General features: G+C 36.6%; 1 protein-coding gene across 1 annotated transcript in view; it reads right to left on the bottom strand.

Annotated features, from left to right (window-relative positions):
- Positions 1-27,452, bottom strand: part of LOC107084435 (netrin receptor UNC5C-like) — a 233,701-nt gene that overhangs the window by 30,727 nt on the left and 175,522 nt on the right. Inside the window, exons 4-7 of the mRNA XM_015374274.1 lie at positions 22,532-22,712; positions 18,117-18,284; positions 17,785-17,949; positions 6,594-6,650 (exon numbers count right to left, since the gene is read on the bottom strand). Of these exons, the coding sequence (XP_015229760.1) occupies positions 6,594-6,650; positions 17,785-17,949; positions 18,117-18,284; positions 22,532-22,712 (571 nt within the window). The remainder of the gene's footprint in view (positions 1-6,593; positions 6,651-17,784; positions 17,950-18,116; positions 18,285-22,531; positions 22,713-27,452) is intronic.

Here is a 27,452-nt window from a genome sequence, read left to right as displayed (position 1 = left end):
ATTGAAAGAGGAATCCAGATATAACAAGGGCAATAAAAATCAGCATCATGTCAGAGAATACAAATAGAAACAAGGTAATTCTGCAAAGCGGTAAGTAAAATCAACAAAATCTACAAAAGGAATACTTTTGAAAAAAAAAAAAAAAAAAAAAAAAATGCGTACAGACAACACAACCAGCAGCTGCTGCAGTTTTTCTCCATATTACCAACAAAAAAGTGGTAATCTCATGCTCAGCATTTGAGCGTATCAACTGACATGGGAGACAGGACACATCTTATTTTGTCACTTTCAAAAAGAACCTGAAAGGTTAAAGAAACCGAGCTGGCAGATTTTGCAGTGACCACTTCTCAAACAGTTAGTTGTTATAATCCAGTTATTGTTGTAGGGATCTTTTTTTATTTACAGTAGACAGATGCAAAATGTGCCTCTGACGCTAGTCAAAAATAAGTGGAGAGTTTCATCTTTTCACAAGTCTGCAGTTTCCCCCAGCACATTAGCCTGGCAGGCTACAAAAAACATAGCGAAGCATGATTTCGATGTAGTTATCCACTACAAAAGCAACCAATAAGCTACCTTGGGCAACACTTACAGTATATACACAATAACCATAATTTATAAATGGTAATGAGAATATTTATTATTGACTAACAGATAGTTTATAAATGTTTGACAATTGGTTATAAACTACATCTAAACCATTTATAAAAGGTAAATGGATCATATAGCCCAAAGATGTAATGCTTATTTGCCTAAAAATTACATCAATGAGTTTTTTTCCATAACCCTAATCTGACTGGTTTATTTGCCCTGGCATTTTAGCTTATCCCTAATCCTAAAATTGATGGATTCGAGGCCTAAACCTAGCCTTTAATTTTCTTATTTATTTTGCCCTGTCGTGTTGGACTAACCCTAACTAATCCTTACCCTAACATCAGTGGGATAAATACCATACTAAATTGTGGATTTAACTTTTATAAATGGCTTAGATCTAGCTGATAAATGATTATCAAATCATTTATAAACTTTCTGAGCATAAGAATAAAATTATAAATGCAATAGCAACAAAGACATGATAAATAATCCCATGTTCAGCCTTCAAAAAGATAAAGGCTGAGAAAAGGGGGCAATATAAGATGCAAATAATGGATCACGTTATGAATTTATTTATTACTTAATTAAATCCATCTGATGTTTTTCTTTCATTTTCCTTCTAAAATGGTAAAATACAGTTATCTAACATGGAAGTAAATGTATCATTATTAGTGCAAAATGTGTTTTACTGCAGCTGTTTAAAAAAATAATAATAATATTGAAAAGTTATTTTGTAAATAAACAGAAACAGACAAATATGGTATTATTGTTCATGTCCAGCTTAGGGACAGAGTATTTGAGCTACTACATCCCCAAAATGGCTAGCACCACCCCTGATCTTGTCATTTATCTCAAATTCTGTGACAGGAGATTTTGCAGCATCAGCTACAAACTCCATTTATATTGTATAGTGGGGGACTCTTCAGAGTGATGCTGTTATCATTCAGCTCTGCTTCAGTTTGTTTGAGACCTTTTGGAACCAGATATACATCACAGCCATGACTATGTGTTTCCCTCCTTCTTCCTAACTCATCTGAAACATCTTAAGCCACGCCAATGTACAGCGTTTTGCACCAAAGGGGTGGATTTGTTTTGACACAGTTTTTATTAACAAACAGGCTACAGGATATAAAGCGTGGAGAAGTTAGGGAGGGCAGGGGATGGATGAGCGGTGGGAACAAGGACAAAAGTCCCAGTACATGCCCTATACCTCACAAAGGTTCCTGTGAGCCAAGGGGTAAAAGTTAGAAGTGACGGTATAGGGTGTTGACGTGCTCCCTTGGAGCACTGTGTTTAACAGAAGTTTAAAGCATAAAAGTTTTGCATATCTTACTTAATTAGAAATTGTCACTCCCAGTCTCCAGTTTTCTTCCAAGGCTGTTTGCCATAAAGTCTTTGATTCTTCAACTGCGCTGCTGCATAAATCAGTCCTATTATCAAAGTCCCTTCATTTGGCAGCAGGGAATAGTACTGGATAATCCTCTTAAGCTTGCAGTTTCTGATCTTAATTATAATCATTTCCATCTGCTTATGGAATCTTTGCCTTAATTCCGCTTTAAGGTGTAAAACTTAGAAACACATGAAATATATGGCAGCTAAAGCAAATACACTTTTTGCTCCTCTCAAGGGATTTCTCCATCACATGTTTTGATAAACCTAAGGTTTTACTGAACAAGACTAAATTATATTGTGGTCTAAAAAAGATTTAGAACACTTCTTTATTGCCTTTCAAGTTGATATCCCCTCTTTCCTTTAGTTCATTGTCCCTTTCTATGACTGTTGTAGCTGCATCTATTCATTTGCATCTGTGTGGCTTGTTAATAAATTAATAAAGCATATAATAGTTACTACCAGCATGAATGACCTGAACAAAACATTTAAATACCATATTACTTTATTTCTCTATTTCTATCTCTTCTATTTTTTATCTGTGCTTCAACATTTCTATCTGTGTAGTTGACCTCAAGAGCAAGCATTACAACACAACAGTCTAAGCCATGACATTCACCAATTATGCACAACCCCCCCATATTGCATGGGTTATTTAATTGTATTGATCCCAATCCTTGTTACCAGTGTTTGACTAAGCAGTTTACAAACAGAAAAAATACTGTGCATGCTAATCATATTAACATCTCTGCTGGAAGTCTAATCTTATCAGAATAATTAATCTATAAATCATTATTTGATTTAATTCAATATAAAAATACAGAGACATATGAACATTACACCACTGAATATGCAGTTGTATGGATTTATAAGCACTTAAGCATGATCACTCTTTTTAAATGAAAGTGAAATTTGACTTGTGTAGGTAACTAAGAGAACAAAAAAATATTTGCACATTTAATTGTATCTTAAAGTGCTCCATGAAGCCATAATGACAGTGACTGACAGAGTTAACATCACAGTTTGACTAAGTCTGCAGAAAAGAGATCAACTCCATTTTTTTTAAGGCTGATGCAAATACAGATTATTGTGATATCCCTATCTCTACTGCAGACCACCATCATTTTTACAAGTTTCCTTGCAAGTCCTGACATGTTAACTACCAGGAACACATGTATGCATATCCATTTCCACACGTAAGTCTTTCATCTCCTTAATGGTTTTCAAGGTTTTTCCTGTTTAGTGTATGAAATTCAGCTTGTTTTTGAAAATAGAAGGGTGACTGTGGTTATTATTTATTTAACATTTTGTTTTAATTTTTTTTATAACAGCAAGCACATTGTTAATAATGTTTCTCCTTTTCATTTTGACAAATATGAAATGATAAGAGAAAAGAAATGGCTACTTTTTTTAGTATGACTTTTTGTTCAGTTCTACAGTTTACATAAAAAAAAAAGCTGTGATTTGGTTTGGAGAAGCTGTTCTTTTAATCTCTTTTATTTCAGTTAGTGAAAAAAATATGTTTTTTTTTTATTTTTTAATTAAGCAGGACAGGAATGTCTTTCTGGAATTATAAGAATATTATAAAAAATATAATATTTCATACTACCTGGTTTTGGTGTTGTTGCAGTTAGCAACAGCAATTTTTTGTCAGCATCAATTGTGTTGAAAGAAAATTTCTCAACCTTCAACAATTATATAATAATAAAATAATAAAAATAATTTTTTTTATAATTTGGGGTTAGGAGGAGTGTAATTATATTGTCTCTCCCAGTAACTGCTGTGTGTATTTAAACATTCATAGACCAGAAGGCTCAAGAAGTGTGTAAAAATGAGATGCTCTCTTTTACATGCACTTGATTACACATTTGAGCAATCGAATCAGAGGCCCACAGCTCACCCTCAGTTAGTACCAATCACCGTCTATTGATTGTCCAAGCTTTTTGTTATTCTCTGAGTCTTTTCAATCTTCCATGGAGAGGATCTAAGCAAGAGGAGGGAAAAGGATGACTCAGATTAGCTTGTCGATCCTCTCTGTGATTTGCATCCAAAGGAGAGCTGTGGACAATCACCATCTGAAACAGTGTTGTTTTTGTCAACGATGAGCATGACAAAATTACTTCGTTGACGCTCCTTTTTTTCATGACGATAACGAGAACTGGTGAGATTAACATGGATCTTCGTTGATGAAAACATGAGAGTTATGAGTGTGAGTTTTAGTCAACGAGACAAGACGAGACTAAATAAAAATTAGCAGGTAGTCGGTAAGACATTTAAAATGCATCATTGTGATGTAATCTGCTAAGCAGTATCAGTATATAATCCAGAATGGTCTGAGTGTCTAACAGAAAACCAGAACTGTGTGCAGAACTCTACTCTACTTCCAGCTGTGTTTGTGCAGAAATGTTTCTCTGTGCACACTTAGCTCAGAGTCTGCCCTTTATGCTCCATACTTATGGTTCGCTCTCAGCAGTAAGGCTCTTCCTGCTCTCGCTACTTAATAAACTATATGTGGCTGATCAACCTTTGCCAACCCCGTTGTCTAAATATCAAGATTTTATTTCGTCCAGCTTGCAAGAGGTGATGCTAAATATTCTTAAATTTTTACCAAAAGCAATCCATAAATTATTTCCAAACCAAATATTTAATTGCATACGTGAAAATGTACAAAGATCTTTGAATATTTCTCTCTCATAGTTCTGTTTTCTATCTATTCAAATATGATATAAATATTTCCTTGTACTGTCGTTAAAACATGTTCTCTGTTTCCTTTAAATATTTCAACATTTTAGTTAGCATATTCGTTCAAGTTAGGTCTGGATTGCCATGGCATTACAAGGCAATCATGAAGGTTCTCTCTGTAGTTTTTTTTTTATCAAAACCCTGTGAATTTAAATCTACTTTGACCCCTGAGCAGCTGTAGCCGAGGGGTAAATTGAAGAAATAAAGCCAAAATTGCCAAAGTAGAAAGATTTTTTTTGTTTATTTTGTTGTTTGCTTTTTCTCTGTGTGATGCATAATTCATTCAATTCAATTTAAAATGTAACTACATTTAACTAAACATCCTAAATCTATCTAAGGCTGATAAGGAGATGCTTGCATCTTTTTGGGGAGCAGACAGACTCATACCACAGGTGAAACTTTTATGAGTGACTTTGATTCCTGGGCAAAGAATTAGGTTGAACAAAGCATTTTCCTTCTCTGAATGGCAACTCTTTTCTGTCAAGACGACGTACTGCTCACACAGGCTCATGGCTAGAGCCCCTGACATAACTGCAGCAGGCTGATGTGCATCTCAGTCCAACAAGTTGCTTTTAACATCGGCTTTGGCATCAAGCAGTTGAGGTTAACATCTTTGGGACAATCAGGTTGTTTCTTCTTAACCAGTTGTAATGCTAAGTTCAGACCGCAAGCAAAAAAAGCTTCTGCTGCTGTATTTTTACGCTTATTGACATTAACGCCAGACGTGCATCAACAGCAGCTTTGACTACTTGATTTTAGACGTACACCTGTGGCCATAGTTATGATTGGAACACCTGATTCCAACAACTCGGATGTGTGAGCAAATACTTTTAGCAATATAGTGAATTTTAGACATTACTAACATTTGCAAAATTATGGGGCAGTGTAGGCATTCAGATCAATGTCTAACTAATTAACCTAACTAGGAACATGTGATTACAATCACGCCCCATCATCATGAGATGTTTGATATATGAAATTAAGACTGACGCTGTTAAATGAGCTATGACTGCTTCTGTAGCATCTCAAATTCTGTATATCTAAATATATCAGCTTTGACTGTTATTTTGCAAAGCCAGTCATTACAGTCAAACTGTGTCAACAGACCATAAACAACACCAGCTCCACACATTCAAGATTCTTTTTTTTCTTTTTTTTCTAAAATGAAAATGATCCAATGAGAGCACTCTGAGAGAGAATGATAATAAATTGCTGAGATCTTTCTCCCCTTTCTCCTCTGGATCTCTGTCTTGTTCCCAGTTGGTGCTCATTTTCTCTCATCGTGACAGAGTGAAAGATATACCGACAGAAATGGAATCCAGGTAGAAAGAGAAAAAAGATAGGGAGGACACCAAAAAAGGAATATGACAGATATTCATGGTTATTGTATTTTTAGAATCCTATAAAAATGTCTCACCCTTTACTAGACATAGACAGAACCTTTCAGAATTCTCAATTAGGACTTATCCCTATGAGAAGATCTCATCTATCTAAGATAGTTATTCTAGTGCATTCTAAAAACAATTGAGTTTTAGGAGAACCTATAGATTCTTTTTTTTTTATATAAATAATTTAGACAGTTTTTTTTTCCATATGGGTACTCTAAAACAAACCACAACTGCAACAAATATAGACGATAGTGATGCATGGTAACTGGAATCTGGTTGACTCAAAACTGAGGCAGTAAGAAACACATGACAATTCATTATGGGATATGTGCTATTATGAAGATTTTTTTTTGAAGCCAAGTTCTTAAAAATGTCAGCGCAACAATGAAACACTAAAAACAACACAGTTCTCTGAGAATGAAATGGCTAGATGAAGACAAAAAAAAAAGATAATTTCTGGTAAAATGTTAGATATCAACTTACATGGATCTCCCAAAGCACTCTGCTCTTTGGGCTCAGTGGACTTCTGAAACAATGAACCTTGGGACAGGAAAAGAAATGAATGGTGGGATGAATAAATGACTTAAGAGGACAACATAAAGCAAATCAAATGGAACAAACATGAAAGAACAGAAACATTTGAATGCCAGTATTTCAGCCTGAGCCCCCCTCCGTGTCGCTTTAGTTTTACTAAAATTCATGTCAAAAAAAACGTTTGAAAGAAAACATGAAAAGCTTGTTATGCCAAAAAACTGAAAAAAGAATACATCTAGAATCCATATATGTAATCCAGTTACTGATGGGTCATGTGAAGCACTCCACTTAGTTCCAGGAAAGTGGAGGTTTATGACATAGTTGAACTTAAGATGTACTGATGTATAATTGAAGAGCTGGTATATAATTGATATAAAGCTCTGTAAAAACGTAGTGCACTTTAAAGCTTCTTGCCTGGACAGCTGACTAAAGAAAGGGTGGAGAAAGATATCCTTCCAAGATCAAGTGAGGTGATAAGCATATGTTGTATAAACAGGTTTGCCATTTCATTTAAAATGTTCAGGTGACGTTGGGAGCATTTCCCAACACCTTAAATACTATGATATGGCTTAGTGCAATTATAGGAAAAATAATTAATATACCCTAAAAAATGTTTTATCTCATTTTGTGTCTTGACAATGCAATTTTGGAAGTATTTTTAAGACGTTGATGACAATCAGAAATAACTCTCAAGAAGAAAAACATAATATATGTTATTTTAAAAAAAGCCTAGTCACATACTATGAATTTACATATTTCTATGCCTGTTGCTTACTCTGGTTACATACAAAGATTGTTTATTTACACAATGTTTCCTTGTTGGCTTATTATGTTTTGTTTTGGTGTATTGCATGTTGTTTTTTCCTATATGTGTTTATAACGTCTATAAGTGCTTTTGTGTACCATAACATTACCACGTGACTGGAGGTAGGATATTGTGCAGCCACACAAGTAGTAAACAACCAATGGAGTAGAAAAACTTAGCAACGTCAGCTAGGGCTGCAGAAGAAAGAGGAAAGTCTAGGATAAATGTGTGAAAAAGTGCAAAACTTTGTATTTTTAAAATAACCTATAAAATGTGTGTTTAAACATTTTGGGTAATTGAAAGGTGTTTGTTCACTGCATGCATGTAACACAAACATTGTTAGGCAGTGCCTAAAATTTACTTTAAAAATAGTGAAGTTTGTTGGCAAGCACTGGTTGAAGCAATTTATGCAAAGTCATACAAATTAACAGCTTTTTTTTTATTCCCTTCTGGCTTCCAGACAGATTCTGAAGAAACAGTGATGTCTGTTGTACTTTAAGTACTTTAGACGAGCCAGCATTCCAAGGGTAGTATTAAATTATTTTTCGAATTGCATGAGTTCCACTTTTTCAGGATATGTAAGTAACACAAAAGCAAACATCAAAGCACACTTGTTCATGTTTTTGCTATGGTCTGTTGCATATTTAATACCAAGAGAGATAAGACTAGAGATGTGCTTAGAATACAATATGAACACTGGGATTTTTTTAAAGGTATAGGGGAGGATGTTCTTTTTCTGCGTCTATCGTCAAAATAAGTGGTTCTTCTGGTGATATGTTTCTGTGCATGCGCACTTTCAGGTGTATATGTGTGGTAAGGTATGGTTTCAGCCATTCATTGAAGCTCACCTTTCTCACGGCGGTTCTTTGAAAATGGCAGAGGGTCGTAAGAAAAAAGTGTCTACAAAGTGTGTGAGAAGAAAAGAAAGGCCTCAGAAGAGAGAAACAAGACCAGGGTGTTTTTGGGAGATTCTTTCTTGCGGTGCCGAACACTGAAAGCACAGGTTGGGCTTCCAACTGATGCCTCAGTTGCGAAGTTTCTAATCGACAGGTAAAGTTTGGCATGCTATTCATTTCACATCACTGCAAATAAAATGATTAGAAATGGGCTCGTGCACGTTCTCGCACACATTTAACAAGTGTTCCCTCTCGGGACAGGTACAGAGTTGTGCTTGTGTTTAAGTCAAGTTCAAAATTTATGGAAAATCCTCCCCTATACCTTTAAGTGAGAGCTAAAGCCGAAGAAGCTTTTAGATATTAGTCAGTTGAATTATATACGATTGCATGGTCTTACTTTTAAACATACAATTAATGGCAACACTATTCTAAGGTTCTTAGATATAGTAAAGTTTATACCATATGTAATGCAAATTTTATTTGCCATAGTTTAAGTTTCCATTTTTTTCATAAGGTACCAGCAGATGGTGACATCATACAACAATATTTATGCCATTGTTCTACTTATTTTCAAGCAAGATAAACTGTTGTGAAATTTGTGAACTCACAAAATCCCATAAATATATCTTGCAGAAATGTTTCCAACCAATGAAAAACAATGATGTATGTATGACATCAATCAGAAGCGGCAGGCTGAAGTAAAACAAACACAGCTGCGTCTGTGGATGTACTTGTTAGCTGTTAGCAGAGATACTTGACACTTATTACCTCTGGCAAGAAGGTTTTGTTTTTTGGAGAGTTTGTGTGTGTGTATGTCTGTCTGTCTGTGTACAGGATTCCTTGAAAAGTTATGTACGGATTTCAATTAAATTCTTACCAGGAGTGTCCCTCATACAGAGGAACAATTCATTCCATTCTGGTGATGATCCAGATCATAATCTGGATACAGAAATATTTTTAAAATTTCTCTGGCATTGTTAGATAGGGATATTTGGCGGAACAAGCAGTTCCACACTAAACTAGAAGGTGGCAGTCGTGGCCATTAATAGCCTCAGCATTGGCCTCAAAAAGTCAGGAGGTATTTTACTGAAGACAAAAACGTAAGAAAAAGGAAGGTTTTCAGTTTTGTAACAGAACAACTGAAAACTTATGAACGGATTTTATGCCAAGGACCGATAATGATCCGGATCATGTGCGACTTCCAGCTATAGGTATAATTTACAATTTGGGGGAAAATGTACTGCTTGGCGGAGGTCGGCTCTCTGTGTGGTTTTCTAGTTCAGTATGTTTTAGCTTGAACACCCTATATTTCTTTTTTGAAAAATGAGCAGAAGTATGAATAAGAAGTTGTGCCTTTGTGGATGGGAAAGATGTTTGCGTGTTCCTCACAACTCTATTTGATTTATCAGTTAACTCAGATAGTTGTGAAACAGATCAAGATTGCGACACATCAAAACTGCTACTGCATTTGGCTAAATGTCGACATGGGAGGCAGGTGCTGCTTGGGGATTTACCCAATCATGTCAAAGAATTGCACTTAATGTGCCTCTCTTTTGCAAACTGTTTCTAGTAGCTTTTCCAAATATATGTGCAGAATTCACATTGACCTACAAGTATCTATAGAGAGGATTAGGGCCAGTTTAATATGGGAGAAAAAGTCAGACTTCTGACTTTTTTCTCAGAATTATGACTTTAATCTCTCAGAATGCTGAATTTAATCTCAGAATTTTGGATCTTAATCTTAAAGGGTTACATTAAGGTAGAGATGTGGGAACACGCAGCTTCACCGACAAAGATGTGAGTTGTTTGGGTGGGCGAGTAACACTTTGCTGGAAAATGACGGAATTAGGCATAATGACAAGTCAGAATTTTGAGACAAACGCCATAATTCTGAGAAAAAAAGTCATACTTCTGAGATTAAACTCAGAAGTCTGATATTAAAGTAAAGTCATAATTCTGACTTCCTTCCCATATTAAACTGAAATAATATGTAAAACCAGTTAACTTTATTTTTTCATCAGACCTAATCCTCTTCCATAAGTATCAATATGACTTATGCCAAGTTAATGTTTTACAACCTGGTGCAAAAACATTTATCAGACAGAAGAAGAAATTAGCAAACACTACATTTTTTATTATTTTACTTGAAAACTGATATATACATAAATTATTTGATGTGAGCATACTTTTTTTTTTTTTTTTACTTCAAAAGTATTCCTTTTGTAGATTTTGTTGATTTTACTTACCGCTTTGCAGAATTACCTTGTTTCTATTTGTATTCTCTGACATGATGCTGATTTTTATTGCCCTTGTTATATCTGGATTCCTCTTTCAATTTGTTAAAGAACTCCTGATAATGAGCATTGCTGTTTTTAGTCAAAATCATTAAAACTTCTCTTTATAAATGTAAAAGGTTTACTTTTATCATAAAACTCCAGCATGACTGTACCCAAGCTGAAATGTCTTTCCACCTTTACAGACAGACCTGGTAAGCGATACATTAATCAAGATAAGTCATGAGGTCTACAGTACGGTAGCTGTGGAGGAGCAGTATATCAACAGCTCAACTTGAAAAATCTTTCATCATCAGTTTAACATTCGACACATTTGACATTCACAGAAGAGTGGCAAGAAGAAAGATTTGGTAAAGCAATCAGTAAATGTAGAGCTATTTAGGTAACAAGCTAAATGTTAGAAGAAAGTGCTATGGAGAGCCCAAAAAATAAGCTTTTTAGATTACAAGCAAAACTCTTTGTTTAACCAAAATGTAACAATGCAAATCTCCTTCAAAACACAGTAATACTTTTGCATAAAATCATATAAGATTAAATAAATTAAACAACATTCACATTTCTTTTATAACGAAATACAAAAACAGCAAAGATAAGAGTCAGGAGAATGTAATGATGACAAAAATCTGCTTAGATACTTAAGGAAACAAGACGGAAGATTTACAGTATCATGTTTTAATTTTTGTATCATAAATGTTTAATTAAACAGCAATATTGGAATGCTGTGCTTACCAAATGAAGCATAAATGACTGAATGAAAGCAGATGCAGGAGAGGTTTGGTTAAAAAGACAAGCTCAGATGATGGCTAAGCATTTGAGGAAAGTGGCAAATGGCTGTGGACATGACATACAGAAAGCAATGTTAAAGAGTGACCTCAAAGGGAGGAAACAAAATAATAACAATATAAATATTAGACTGACTAGAGCTCATCAAGGGTAGTAGCTGATAGTTTTACATCATAAAAGGAAAGCACAGTTTATTATTTTATCCAAATTCAAAAGTTACATAACAGTCAGCATCTCTAGTGATTACTGGGGTTTTAAAAGGCTGTGCTGGAGATTAAATTTGCTTTGGTAAAACTATTGTGCAGCTTGTATATTCATGGACAGGCACAGTGCTTGAGATGACAATGTTATGGCCACACGAAGACCTCCTGGAGTTTAGAGTGCATCATCTCCAAGAATTGTGATTATTATGTCAGATAAAAGTCAACAAGTTAAACATGAGAGAAAAAAATACAGCAGTTGAAAAAAAAAAAAAGGCACATCAACACACAAATACACACAAGCACAAACAGAAGCTGAAGCGGGGACATGTCTCACAAAAAAACGCATCAAGACATATATAAAAGGATTTGAAGGGAAAAGGTGATGGCGAATGAATTTCTACCTCACAGAGTTCAAGCAGACAACTTTTAGAGGAAGAAGGCAGCAAAAGACGATGGAGGTGCAGACTAAGAGGAAAGGAGAGAGCGAGATCAAGCGAGAAGTGCTCCTGAGCACAAAGTCAATTATAGAGCTCACTATCTAAAACATTAAATCCCCCACTAAATTGACAGTGCCTTATCAGTTCACTAAAACCCCAAAAACTCACAGTTTAAACTGGTATTTCTAACACAAGTGGAGAAGAATTGTCACATATACTTGAGGGCTTTTTTTCTGTCTTTATAAAGGCAACAATTTAAAAGAACAATGCATCAAAATCCAAATAGATAAAAGGTATGAGAATTAGACCAAATTCACTATATTATATTGCTGTGCATGCAGGGACTATCTTTAGTGGAGCGGGATACAGCAGTACATACACTGAGAGCATGCCTCATGGATTATTGCAACAGGAAACAATTGAAACATGGGCCGACATAAAACCACGACTGTGAAGTCATTTTAAAGGCAAGAAATCAATAAAGGGAAATGAGCCGGAATCTATACCTCTTTGGGTTTTAGCTGGATTATGTGACTGTGTACAACAGAGGATGCAGGAAAGGGATGCTGTGGTTCACTATACACAGTGGCTGGTGAAGCCAAAGGGTCCATGCACCGTAAGTTATATCAGTAAGGCGAATACAAAAAAAAAAAAAAAAAAAATTGATGAACAATGCATTCTTATTTACAAATACATCTAATTTCCCTGTATTTTGTGACATATGGGAAAAACCCAAGTAAAGTAACTTCTGTTAAAGATAAAATACAGATTTTTTTGTCACCTAAGAGTGATCTAATAACACTTAAATGAAATGACTAAAATTATTGATATGCTGAAATCCTTGAAAAAAAAATTACATAGTTGTCATTTTCTTAATCTTGACAAAATGTTGCTTCATGGATTTAAATTTCTTTGGAAAGCTACTTCAATGTGAGATATACATCTTTTTTGACAGTCATTGCTTTACCATTTGAATTTAAATATCCATCTGAAGTGAATCTTGTAGCAACTGCATTTGATAAAAATCTGATGTTTTTTTTGCTGCCCTGTAGTAGTTGGACTGAGGTTATTCTGTAATTATTTTCTGATTCTCATATGATCTCAAATCAAGAAACAGGGCAGAGCAGCTTACATGACACAAACCTCTCTCACACTTTGAAGATAATTGTCAAGAACTTGTCATGTTCTTGGCACTGATGGCTGGCCTATTTGCTCAATCCATTCACCTAACTCTGCCTGCTTGTTCATTACTGCATATCTTATCCACTTGTTGCTGCTTCTATTTATATGAATCAGTCCCAGCCATCATGGCCAGATTATCTGATGCTGATACTCTTGTTCATGTTCTCATTCTCGGGCGCCAGTGGAGAGAGGGTTTTTAGCATTCTATAGTGTTTCTGATTTCCTGATCCTGACCTGTCTCTCGTCCATTGATCACGTCTGTTCCTGTTTGGTCTCAGTGGAGAGAGCTGTTCTTTAGCGTTCCGCAGTATTCCTGATATCCTGAGCTGTTCTGCCTCTCAACGACTGAGCCTGCATGTTCCCATCTAAACGTTCTGCCAGAACTGTTTGTAGACTCATGGAAAGCTGAACCAGCCTGTTCCTGTTCTCATCGGTATCCCTGACTGGGCTTAAGACTCCTAGACCTCTGAGCCTTCCTGTTCTGAACTGTTTACCTGACCTGACCTGGCTCTGACTCTGTTCTACAGGCCTGCAGCATCTGGGACACTCTGGGTAGCACCCACTGCAGCTACTTGGCAGCCTGCCGGCTGGATGCAACTCCTTCTTTAGAGACAGACTAAACTATTAAACCAGAGTTTCCAGTGATGGGTGGTACCCTGCCCAAGCCACTAATACCGCGGAGCCACAGCCCGCTCCTGTATATAAACGCTTTGAATTATCCCACTGTCTGTCTCGCTTTGAATACTGGGTTTTTCTGTAGTGTTTTGTGACAGAACAACTTTAGGTAATTCATTTTTTTCTAAGCCATGCAATTAAAATATGTAACAATTAAAACATTTGTCTATGCGCCTCAATGTAGGTAGTGATGACAGGATCATGGGAAGTAGACATTCAACACCAGAAGTGGTACCAGAAGTCAAGTCTTTTGGGACTTCCAAAGCCAAAGACAAGTTAACAGATCAGTTCAGAGCTTGAAAGAATATAACAGAAAAATCCATTTAAATGTCAAAGTAACTCTAAAAACTTACCTTTAAGGGGAAAGATCTATTACATTAATTAAAACTTTGCTCTTTATAATAAACCTGCAGTCTTTCTCCTGATTTGTAAAATTAAATAAAGCAAACTGCAGATTGACTGACAGGGCTCTGTCTTTGATTCCTGACATTCTTTTTAAGCGACAAATGTTGAAAGATATTTTTGAAACATTCTCCTTTCTCCAAAAAAAAAGAAGGACATAGAACAGGGGTAATTTAAGGAATTATATATAAATATAAATAGACAACAAATATAACTTTTATCATAGCTCAATTTAACTAAAGATATTTTATTTGTTTGTGTTTTTTTCACATCTGACATAATGTATTCAAGATATGTTAGGTACATTTTGTAAAAGGAATTTAATTGAAGGCACTTAAAATATTATGGAAATAGCTGCAGCTCTGAATTTCTTTGCTTGAAAATAATAACAACTAGAAAAGTGCTCAGATTTGTTCACTAATTGGGATTTACACCTGTAGATACACTTAAACAAGATCTGGATCATTACCAAATTCTAAAGAATTGTTCCTTTGGAATGAGGTATACCTGTGGTAACAATTTCTGTGTCAGCAGCCTCTGGTGTTTGTTCTGCTCTGACCTTCCTCATTCACTCTGCTTTGTTGTTTGATCAGCAGATGGAGACTTCAAGCGAGGCATGGCTCACCTTTACTGTGTTTTTGTCTTCAGTATAATACTTCTCGACTTTTTTGGGTCTGATGCTGAAGCTGTCAATAGTCACTGCTGCCAACCTATGGTTTAGGGGGGAAGTTCCGCCTAATAATGTTAAAGAATCGTTTAACATTATTTATTTCTGCATCCAGATTATTATGTGGATCATCAGCAAAATGACATGGGTTGTTCCTTGGACTGAGGTGAACCTTTTGTAAAAATGTCATTAAAATCTGGGTTAGCCTGTACTCACACATACAAATAAACAAACAAAATGAAACCAACTCCACTAAAAACATAACCTCCTTGGTGGAAGTAATAATGATCACTATGTGAAAGAGTGTTTGTTGTTAAAAAAATAAAATATTTCTAGTTTTTTTTTTTCTTTCATTCTTACTCTTTCAAACCTCTTTACATTCCTCTTCTGCTCATGTGGAACGCTCTGCCAATTACTCTGAGCACATAGAGCAACAAGCACTGCTCCCAGAAGTCAACAAAAATAATTGCCTTCACCTTGGAAAAATCTGCTGCTGGTAAATTGTGCCCATAATGGCTCAGCAAACATTTTCCATGCAGGTTTTTAAATTTACTGATGTTGAAAGTGGCTAAGTTGTAGTTGAGGCCTCCACATCATTATTTGTCATTACTTTAATACGAAACTGGTGGTTTGATTTGAGTAAGGGATGAGCAAATGGAAAGATTAAGCACAATAATGTCATTCGGAAACCCTCTAGTGTTGTTGGTCTTTTTGGTGACTCACCTGCAGTGAACAAATGAGAAGTACACAGAGAAAAATAAGAAAAAACAAAAAACTTGGAGAAAAGGAAGCAAAGGCCCAGGAAAGAATAATGAAATGCAGAGGACTGTGAGGGACAGGAAAAAAAAAAGTTGACTGTGGGACATTGAAGTTGGCAGAGGACAAAAATGAATTCTAGCATAATGACGAAAGAGGAGAGAAGATGTTAGAAAATTAAACAAGAAATGGAGATTCAAAGTAAGAAATGAATTTGGGCTAACTCTCATACAGTTATTTGAGGGGAGTATTTTTATCATTTAAGCCCATTTTTAACATATATCGTATAATCAAAACTTCTCCTTCACAGTGGATATTGGCCACTGTGGAAGCCCTTAAAGTTACCTTTGCCAACCATCTCAAAGTTCACTGATGCTTTTCTGTAAATCAGCTCATTGGTTTCGGTGCTTGTTGCAGAAGGAATTGTTCTTAAAGGGGAACGCCATTTTCTTTTACATTCGGCCCTTGATTTTACGCTATTACGTCATGTTCTACTGTTCCCAGCCACCTGTGGCCCGAGCTACTTCTCACAACAAAAGTCCGGCACGCGGATGACGTCATACACACTCTGCTTTGTTTTAAAAAACTATAATTATAAAAAATATAACCACAGATGTCTGGGGGACAATGATTCGCCTATATGTTATGAATGCTTGCGTACCATAAATGAGAAATTATGAACAGTTTAGTTTGTGCCTTCAGGTCGTTGCCCATAGGAAGACGTGGACATGATTTATTACTTGGATATAACCTATTGGAATATATACGGCACAGCTCCAAATGACACAAAACTCATATGGGTGAGTAGAACATGATGTAATAACATAAAATCAAGGGCCCAGTGTAAAAAAAAAAACTGGCGTTCCCCTTTAATGCTGTAATCATATCATGCTGGGAAGCAACTTGAGGCACCTTACTTAAGTTTTCTAGTCAATGTCAGCATTGACAAGCTGTCGGTTAAGCCATAATCTTATTTTTTGGTCTTGGGTCAGTGGTTATACCCTTCTGTTGTTCTTGCATTATTCTGGCTTTGTACCCAATATCAGGGGACTGATGTAGGCACCTCCATGCAACCTTGTGTCTTGGCTTCTGGATGACATGGCTTTGTACTGTATGTGTTGTGCCTCCTGGCATTCTAATTGTTGTTGTTGGTTGTTGAAACACTGAGCTGCAACCTCAGAATGTTGGTATTGAATCATCCATGTTTCCCAAAGTCATATAATCCCACTGGCTTGGTTTATTGGAGTAATACCATTCTAGTAGTGCGTTTTTTTGTTCTCATGTCCATTGTTTTCTTATTCTAGTAGCCCACATGTCACCCCAGTGTCCTGTTTCCTCGACAACAAATGATGTAGTTGTTGTTTGGTAAGGTGACACCTGAGCTGGTATGGTTCTATGTTTTTCTGCTATCATATCAGAGGTAAGGAGTTAGCCTTAGAGGACTTGTCCAAGGACCAATAATGGATGATCCTATAAGTCTGCTATTTATCCCCAAGATGTATAAACCCTTGCAGGAGTTCTCCTGCATGGGAGAGGAACAGGATGCACCCTGAATTGCTGACCAGGCCATAACAGTCCTGATGTGAAAGACCCCTGTGTGTCCTGATCAATTACTGCCCAAAAACCTTTCTCTCCACAATATGGAAGCTGGGGATCAAGCAACAAATGTAAGTGGGCACATGGATCAACACATGAGAGAGGCAGAGAAAGGCATTGGCTAAAACACCAGAGGAGTCAAATGAAAACTTGTGGTTTACAGAACAGTTGCCCAAAACTGCAAAACCATACAAACAAACCTATGCACACCCTGGGTTCATTTTAAGATAGCCAATGACACAATCCCACACATGGATCCTGGAATTCCTTTGGCAAAGTTACAGCTGACAAGTAAATATTTTACTCTTTCTAAATTAGACTAAATCAAAATAAAACAATGTTTTTTAAAGCAAAAATATAGCCTAATGAGAAAGAATGAATTTCAAAGAGCATATTTTTTTGTCATGTTTCCAGTTTCCCTTAAATATAAAATTTGCAACTTACTTTGCATACAGAGTCCATCAGTACAGTTCTGAGACTGGAGCACCAGACCCTCACAGTCCTTTCCACCATTTTTAGGGGCAGGGTTGTTGCACTCTCTCCTCCTGTACTGAGTGCACTCTGTCCCACAGGCTGACCACTTACTCCAGTCTGTCCACACTCCATCCACTATGCACGAATGAAAGGAGATAAAAAAAAAAAGCTAGTTTTAATTAAAAAAAAAAGAAGACAATGTAGAAAATGGTGCAGGTGTTACAGAAACCATTGCAACAATAAGCTCTGTTAATCTTTTCAACTAACACATTACAAACCTTAATCAAACAAAATCCAATTACCTGTGCACAGTGTGGTGCAGGGTAACTTCTGTATGCCCTGTCCATCACAAGGCAATCCTCCATTAAGAGGAGCAGGGTTAGTGCAGCTTCTGGTTCGTTTCTGGAAGCCTCGTCCACAGCGGCTATTACAAGGGGACCATTCTGTCCATGTCGACCAGCCTCCGTTTACTGCAGCAACAGAAATCAATCATAGATAAAATTCCCTTTAAAAAAGTCATTATAACCCCAATGTTTTTGGTCAAGTGAAGCCTAAATGGAAGAATATGTATGTATATATCTCTGTATATTTATGTATGCATGTATCCATTTATTACCTGTACTTCTCATATGCTGTCCCACTTGCCCCTCTATAATATTTTAAAATGGTCTTAATCCCTTCTTTCTAAAGTTTTAAGATGTGTTTTTTTTTTTGTTTGCTATTTCAATGGACTTCTTTTTATTCTGAAGTTTTACAAATTCTTTTTTTTTATATATTAATCATTGTCTTTGAAAATACACTCTTTTTATATCATTTTAAATTATTATTAACTGGAGATATGGAGATATTGAGAAGAGTCATAACTGAAAGCCTGTTGTTTCTAAGCTGGAGACCTTATTTCCCAAAAAAAAAATGAAGCGGATTTTCAGTTGCCCTGTTATGTTGACAGAGCTAATTTATAGGACTTAATGTTTGGAAACGACAGTTTCTTAAATATTGAATATTATATAATTTGTGTGACAGTTTTTTGGTTTAAAGAGACAAACATCTTTAAATTATATAAAACGGCATCATGAGCCAAATTAAAACCTATTGGAGCTAAACAAAAAAGGCAGTTTCACAGCTTGTAGAGGAAACAGCCTTGTAGTTAATTACATGAAGATTGAATTCTAGAACTATTGCTGTTTAAAGTTAAATGAATAGTTGTACCATGAAAAGTGTTTTTTTTTAACCACACTATTTAAGATTTATGAATGAAGAGACAAGGAGAATGTAATCCCTTATTACTTTTGTACCACCATACTGAAACATGTATGAAAACAAATGAACACTATCAAATCACACCGAAAACAACAATCTATTTCTTATAAATCAAAATTGTATTATTTTTTATGAAGCTTGTCTAATTTTTGTCTCATAAAATCAATATCTTGTGTGCTTTTGATTACTTGAATTTGCCTTTGTGGCTTATGGACAGTTAAGAAGACAAATATACGACAGAAAAAAAAAAAAAAGTAAAAATATGCCATAAAAAAAGTCCAAACACAAACAAACAGACCTTTAGAAAAGCAAAAAAGGGTGAGAAATGTTTTCCTAAAATATAATCACAATGCCTGAAAAAAAGGTAAAAAACAAAAAACAGCTTGTTTTGTTTTCCAACAGCTATACTTTGAATAGTAGTAGCTTGTGACATTGCAAGCTTCCCAAGGAATGGACAGACATACTCATTTAAGAAAAAATAACAATTTTTAAATCTCGAGTTAAAATCCATCGAAAAGAAAACCCAAGGATTTAATTATTAGTACTAGTTTTTCAAATATTTGCAAATACTAAAAACCATTAGTGCTGATTTTAAAAGAAACTAAGACAGATGTCAGATGTTTAAATATTTTTTTTTTCTTTTATGTATTTCACTTTCTCTTACAAAAGTTTGGTGAAACACTCTACTTCTTAGATGCACATAAACAAAAATAAATGTGTTAAATCAACCATTCAACATCTGTGGTTTCTAAGTCATTACCTTTACTTAACTAATAAAAGAATTTGTACATTCCAAATTAATTGTAGGTGGAACAAAACCCACAGACCTTCTGGCAAATTAGAATTACGTCTTCTGTTATAGTAAAACCAAGAGACAAAAAAAATCTCATAAGGGCGCACCCTTATAGGTTCATCCATTATTGTTTGTCCATCCAGGAAAAACAATGATTCACACACTCAGACCTACTGTAAGGAGAATTTAAGAGAAGCCAATTATCCTAATAGTAATGTTTTTGGACTGTGGTAGGAAGTCAGAGTACCCGGAGAGAACCCACGCATTCACATGGAGAACATGCAAACTCCATGGACCATCTTGCTACCCACTGTGTCACTGTGTAGCCTAATATACACATCCATATAAAATATTTCCAACATTACTAGTTTCCAACTTTAATTTTTATCACAGTTGATTTTTAAAGAACCACAGCACTGACAACGTATGAGACGGCCAGAAAGACCTAAATCACAAATAAATGTAAAAAGCAGGTAAAAGGTTTGCATGTGAGGTATTTTGGGCTAAGGTTGGAGATGCACAGCTCTGCCACTGCTTTCATAACGTGCCCACTCCTATTTTATGGTAAAAATTAAGCTTTAGGCTATCCAGTTAATTCAGACAGAGGCACTTTTTGCATGTATTGTCAGAAAGATTCTCTTTGCAACTTCTCTTCTTACCTGTTTCCCTTTTAACCATTTCTGCTTCACTCTCCCACCCCTTTCTTATGTTCCCGAGTTATTTCTATTTTATCTTGTCAACATTGTCAGACAAGCCCGTACGGAGGCAAGAAAATTGAACCACAGATTGAACAATCTATTTCTGTAAGGATACATCAGTGTCAAACCTCCATCTATTGTTGTCTGTATAGAGCAGAAGCAGACGCAGTTATTTTGACTGAAACACACCAGAATAAAGTTAGTGTAACATTTGAGAGACACACTCAGCATGTGCATTTGTTTATATCTGTTTTGTGTCTCTTATGAAAGACTANTGTGTATTAGTTTTTTGTCTCTTATGAAAGACTAGCATTTGGAGAAAGAAAGAGCAGGGAATGTTTTACTTCAAAAATTCCTAAGTAAAAACAGCTCTTGGAAAACAAGACCAACCAACAGCATAAATGATTTGGGACATTTTGTTCAGCACTGTATCATTAGTTTCTTCTTGTTGTTTACCCACATCTTTTACAGGGCACACGGCATTTAAAGGTGCGTCCTTTGCAAAAAAATTGAAAATCATGACTTTTTAAATTAAAAACAAAATGAGGGACTAGAGTGTTTTTTGACAGGGACAGTGCTGCGATTTTTATTTATCTTACAGATAGAGAGCTAAATAAAATTAAGAACAAATAACAGATACTACCAAAACCCCCAGTGGCCGTCAATTTGACAAGTGGCATTTTTCCCAATGGAATGGATGTGTAGTGATGATGTCTTGAACTGAGATGGTTCTGGAGTGCAATATAAACGCATTGTGGATATGTAGACCTTAAAACAGGTCTAATATATATATTTTTAAAGCCTGTATTGTATGCTATTATTATTTTTGGTCTAAATTTGTACTAAAAATAAATAAGTAAAATAAGACTGTTTTAATACACAGGTTAAAAATTTGAAATTACAGTTTTATTCACAGAAATCAATTGATTACATTACTTTTGAGCGTCACTATATGGCCCATGTACCGATTAAATGCGTAATGTAAAATTTTTTTTCCCAAGTTAAGAGGACTGCGGCAACCAGCGGAGCTCTGAGACCAGCGCCAGCGAGGTCTAATCTTTGCCTGTCTGCAGCAGCCGTCTCTTGGCATAGCCTTGCGTGAAGGACCGCTGGTTATGATGATGATACCATTGTTTTATTTGGCAAAATTTTTATTTGATTTGTATATATTTGACTGTCTTAATTATTATTCCCCCACTAAATGTAAAAAGTCACAATTTATTATTATCAAAGACTATTAATAACAGGAGGTGAACAGCAGCTGCAGACTAGCCGAGCATGTGGTGATGTCATCAGTACTCTTCTGTTCCAAATGACCCATATTTATGCTGCGTGCTTCCGTTCTCCCCAAGTTCACACTTTTCTGTTTTCTTCTCAAGAACATACTTGGCAAGGACACAAGTCGGTACTTGCATCCTTGTGACTTGAGAAATGGCCAACAATTCCCTCTCCAACTATACACCTGTAACGGTCACCACTGCTCTGCAGAGATTCTTATTTCAACCGTTGCATATATTAGCTGCGACATATGAATTAAGATTCTATGGCAAAAAAAAATTGATTGAAAGATGAGCGTTGATATATGATTGGCGGAATTTAGGTGTTCAGGCTGACGTATAATTAACTGGCCGACATAGGATAACAGAAAAAAAAAAAACAGATTTTAAGACAGGATTTCATTTGAAAATAGAAATTTTCTCAATTTTGGGACAAAATCGTCTGATAAAGAATACATTTTTAAGCCAGAATGATTTGACATTTAAAAATGATTTCCCTACGACTTTAAGTTCTTTCCCTTTATAATCTCAGAACCATTAAAATGACGGCCTTGGTAGTTCTAGAGTTAAGGCAGCAGGCAAATGAAATGTGACATGTGAAAAAAAGATCTAAAACTGTGGGAACTACTTTTTATACAGTTTTTAGTGAACCACATACAATATGTATCAATACAGGCAGGCACACTTACCATACACAATAACAGTGGCTGTAGTACTTCTTCTTTTGGCCACAATGTTCTTAGCTACACATGTATAGTTGGCTGTGTCAGACAGACGTGCTTGTTTAATGATCAGGTTGTGGTCAATGGTGATATAAAAATTTCTGTCCTCTGCTGGGTCGATTATCTCTTCATTCTTTAACCACTCCACCTGTGACAAAGAGAAAACACAAACCTCTGTGTAAAGAGTTAACATAATAAACAGACAAGAGCAGGTAAAATTGGGCCAATGGAAAAATTTGTTTCACGATTAAAATTTGTTGGAGACATCAATTATCTATTAGGATAATGAAGCTGAACAAACACTTATAACACATGTCTCTAGAAACATTGGACTTAGGTCCAGTTTATTTTCCTCTCTTACGATAAATAAACATACATTAAATGTAAACAGGATTATCCAAAGATGAATATAAATAGAGCTGTAAAAAGAGCAATTTAATGTTTAGTACATATTCAATATATACAATAATAGAAAAATACTGCCGGTATGCTCACTTATACAGTACCTACATTACTTAGGATTCATATTTCTGTTTTTGGCTCATAAAAGCTAAACCCCAGATCTCAAAACAGTCACTAAATATGAAAGGATAACCTGTTTTAAGCTTTAATTAAGTGATCTCCATAATTTTAATTTGATGTGCTTTATATCAGACTTACATTTACCTGTATAATCCAAAACTATATCTAAAAAGGTTAGGTTTAATCTCCTACTAACTACTACTGAACAAACGGAATATTATGTAAATCAATTTAGCATTTATCCAAGCTATCTTCGAGATACAGCGCAGACAGATATTGTTTTCATTCTTCTTCAAATCACAGGGGAGCTGCCAGCCTGACATGGTGGGGTTGTTTGAGTGCCCGATGATCCTAGGAGCTATGTTGCCCCTGGTAGGGTCTCCCATGGCAAAAAGGTCCTAGGTGACAGGCCAGACTAAGAGCAGCTTATAAGACCCTTATCGATACAATCAAACCAAGGACCGTGACGCCATCCGGTATGGCGCAGCTGAGGCCACACCCTGGAGCCAGGGCTGGGGTTGGGACTTCTCAAGCTTTGCCCCAGGGGAGAGGCGGCGAGCTGTGGTGGCCTTGCTCAATGCCCCCCCCCCATCTCTGTCGACACGTGTCACCCCGGTGAACAAGGGGGTCGTGTCCCTGTGCCTGCGGGTTGGAGACAGGCCTCTCACCACTGTCTGGCCTATGGGCCCAGCATCGGTGCGGAGTGACCCGCCTACATGGTGCTAAAACTGGGGATTCCATTGTTCTACTGGGGGACAGTAAGACCTGGACTGGGGTGATTGGTAGATACTGCCTCCCCAATCTGAATCTGAGTGGTGTACTTTTATTGGACTCCTCTGCTAATCACAGTCTGTCTAGAACGAACACCATGTTCAAGCAGAGGGCGTCCATCAGTGCACATGGCACCAGGACACCCTAGGTCGGAGGTCGATGATCGACTTTGTAGTTGTGTCATCTGATCTCTGGTTGCGTGTCTCGGACACTCATGTGAAGAGAGGGGCTGAGCTGTTAACTGATCACCACCTGGTGGTGAGCTAGATCCGCTGGCAGGGGAGGAAGCCGGTCAGACCTGGCAGGCCTAAGTGTGTTGTGATGGTCTGTTGGGAATGTCTGGTGGATCCTTCTGTTAGTGCGGTCTTAAACTCCCACCTCCGAATGAGTTTCTCCCAGATCCCAAAGGAGGTTGGAGACATGGAGTCGAAGAGGTCCATGTTTGCCTCCTTTATTGTCAATACGGCCGTTTGTAGCTGTGGCAGAAAGGTCTCTGGTGCATATCGCGGAGGCAATCCCTGAACCTGGTGATGGCTCCTGGAAGTAAGGGATGCGTCAAGCGGAAGAAGAAGGCATACCTGGACTTGTTAGCTAGTGGTACTCCGGAGTCAGCTGAGTCTCAGAGGCAAAATCTCGGGTCTGGGAGGAAAGGCCATGGAGGGGGACTATTGGTCCGCCTCAAAAGTGTTCTGGAAAACTGTCCCCCGCCTTAGGAATGGGTGGGGAGCTGCTGATCTCAACTGGGGATATTGTTGGGCGGTGGAAGGCTGAGGCTGGGGACTTAGAGGAGGACTCGCCCATCAGTCAGGCTGAAGTCACTGGGATAGTTAGAAAGCCTCTCAGTGGCAGGGCCCGGGGGGTGGATGAGATTTGTACCGTAAGTATCTGGATGTTGTAGGACTGGCTTGGCTGAAGTCGCAGTGGTATCATGTGGCAGTCGGGGACAGTACCCCTGGATTGGCAGACCGGGCTGGTGGTCCCTCAATTTAAAAAGGGGGACTGGAAAAAGGGGTTCTTTTAGCCAGGACCCTTTGACGTGTACTGGGGCGGTTTGCAGCCAAGAGTGAAGCAATCGGGATGGTTCTCCACCCGAGAAAGGTGGACTCCCCTCTTCAGATTGGTGGAGAGTCCTTGTCTGAAGTGGAGGATTTACGGATGGAGCACGAGATTGATAGACAGATCCGTGCAGCGTCGGCAGTGATGCGGTCACTGTATCGGACTTTAGTGTTGAAGAGGGAGCTGAGTAGGGGGGCAAAGCTCTCGATTTACCAATCGATCTTCGTTTCCACTCTCACTTATGTTCAGGAGATCTGAGTAAGGACCGAAAGGACAAGATCGTGAATACAAGCAGCCGAAATTAGTTTCGTTCGCAGGGTGGCTGGGTGCACCCTTCGAGATTGGGTGAGGAGCTCAGTTACCCAAGAGGAGCTTGGAGTAGAGTTGTTGCTCCTCCACATCGAAAGGATCCAGCTGAGGTGGCTTGGGTACCAGAACAGCTCGAGGAAGTGTGTTTTGATCAGGAAGTCTGGGAATCTCTGCTTAGACTGCTATCTCTGTGACCCGGCCCCGGATAAAGCAGAGGAAAATGAATGGATGGATGGATCTTTACCTGACAGGAGATGAGGACCAAATGGATTGATACAAAATAGAACAGAAAAAGTAAAAAAAAAAATCCTTTTTAAATGTGACATTACAAATTAAACGTTTAAAAGCTTTATTGTGAATAAAGATATATATATATATATATATATATATATATATATATATATATATATATATATATATAAATATTTAATGATGTTTTTGAAATCTTGGATAACTAAACTTTTAAAATAAGTGAGCAAAAAATAAATGCTAGGATTTTGAATTGGGATTTGAGATTGTACTGAATGGATTTATGATTATGTTTTAAATATGTCAAGTTACAAAAAAATGATTATCTCACACTGCAAAATGAAAATAAGTGTTAAGGGTTTATATGTATTTTGAATGACCTCTAAATGAAAAAATAATAATAATAATAATAATTTTAAGGAACTTATTAGCAAACCTGTATCTTAAAAACTAACACGATGGACTCCCAAAGCTTCCAGAAAGTTAATCTTCTGCTTATTGCAGTCGCTCTAGCCATTTTAGGTTGAGATGGCTACTTCATTTAACTACTCTGTAGAAATAACCTCTTCATCAATTTCCTAGCATACAACAATGGGATTTTGATAACCTGTGTGCTCCAGGATCCCCCTGATGAAATAAATATTTGCCCTGTTGGCTATAAACAATACCAGGCCAAAATAATGCCAGCTTTTACTATCTTTCAGATTTCGCTGTATCAGAGTCACCAGCAGAGAAAGCGGGTTCACTTCACTCATTTCCATAAATCTCACAGTGAGAATCGTGTTGAATTGTCATCAAGATCTCCTCTAAAGAATGATTGCTTGCTAAGTTAACTTTGCTATTTTACCTAAAAGTTTTTAAAGCGTACAAAGAGCTTGCTTAATAATTCTGGCAATTTCCAAGGAAAGTATTTCTCCTAGTGTGATGTTTTGGATCAATATATTTTAATGAAACACACTGGCCTAATGTTGTGTTCCTTTTCAGATCTTTTCTTCATAATCATTGCAGTCAATAAAACCAAATATTGTGATCAAATCTCAAATCTATTGCATATAATGATGATCATTTATGTGTAGGTTATTTTGTGTGCTGACTTAGAACTGGGCCATTCCTACACATGAAAATGCTATGATCTAAACCTGTCTCTACAGCTACTGCTGACGGTTCTTGACACTGTCCTCTGGAACTTTGAACCTCTGCTCGAGTCTCAACTCTTTTAGCCACTTATAAATATCTTTCTAAGGTTATCCTTTATCCTAACCTAACCTGGTAACCAGATTGATAATAAGGATTTCTCATGTGTTTTTTTTATTGCGGACAAAAAGGGGGGAAAAAAAACAAAAACGTTTTTTTTTTTTTTTATACAGGTATCATTCGTCCAATCATTCCTCAATTTGAAATCATCAATGGTAATATCACAAAACTTTTTTTTATTAAACTATATAGAAAAACAGAAAGTAGGCCTAGTTACTATTTTAATTGATTGTTTTTTTCTACAAACACATGAAGAAAACAAGCTTATAAATAATTCTTTTCAAAAACAGTTTCAAAATAGAGACATGAAAAAAGGTATACTGACAAGAGATGAGAGGTGGGTACATTTATCACTCTACTTCACAGTTCCATAACTAAAAAAATCAGCATGTTGCTTTTGGAGACAATGTGGAATTCTAGAGCTAAAGTAATATGAAATGCTTTGAACATATGCTTTCACAAGGTGCTTTGGGTGAAGGGTAAGACAGGGGTAAACTACTCTATTTATGAGCCTAATCACATATTCTGAGTGCTGTATTTACTGGTCCAAACCCTCATAAATTCACCTTATTCAGTCTTTATTGCAGGAACATAAAAGTCCTGGCTCTGCTGTTTAATTCATCTCATTTAATTTTCTCCTCCTTTCACATTAGGAAATGGAAATTTGGATGCAGAATTTGTTATTTTTTAGATTAGTTTTTGCTGAGGATTTTAAGCTTTTACCTCT

The sequence above is a fragment of the Cyprinodon variegatus genome, unplaced genomic scaffold (assembly GCF_000732505.1).
Source record: "Cyprinodon variegatus isolate N-32 unplaced genomic scaffold, C_variegatus-1.0 Scaffold100, whole genome shotgun sequence".
Taxonomy (NCBI): Eukaryota; Metazoa; Chordata; class Actinopteri; order Cyprinodontiformes; family Cyprinodontidae; genus Cyprinodon; species Cyprinodon variegatus.
The sequence above is the reverse complement of the archived record's forward strand: the minus strand, read 5'-3'. Positions and strand labels throughout refer to the sequence as shown.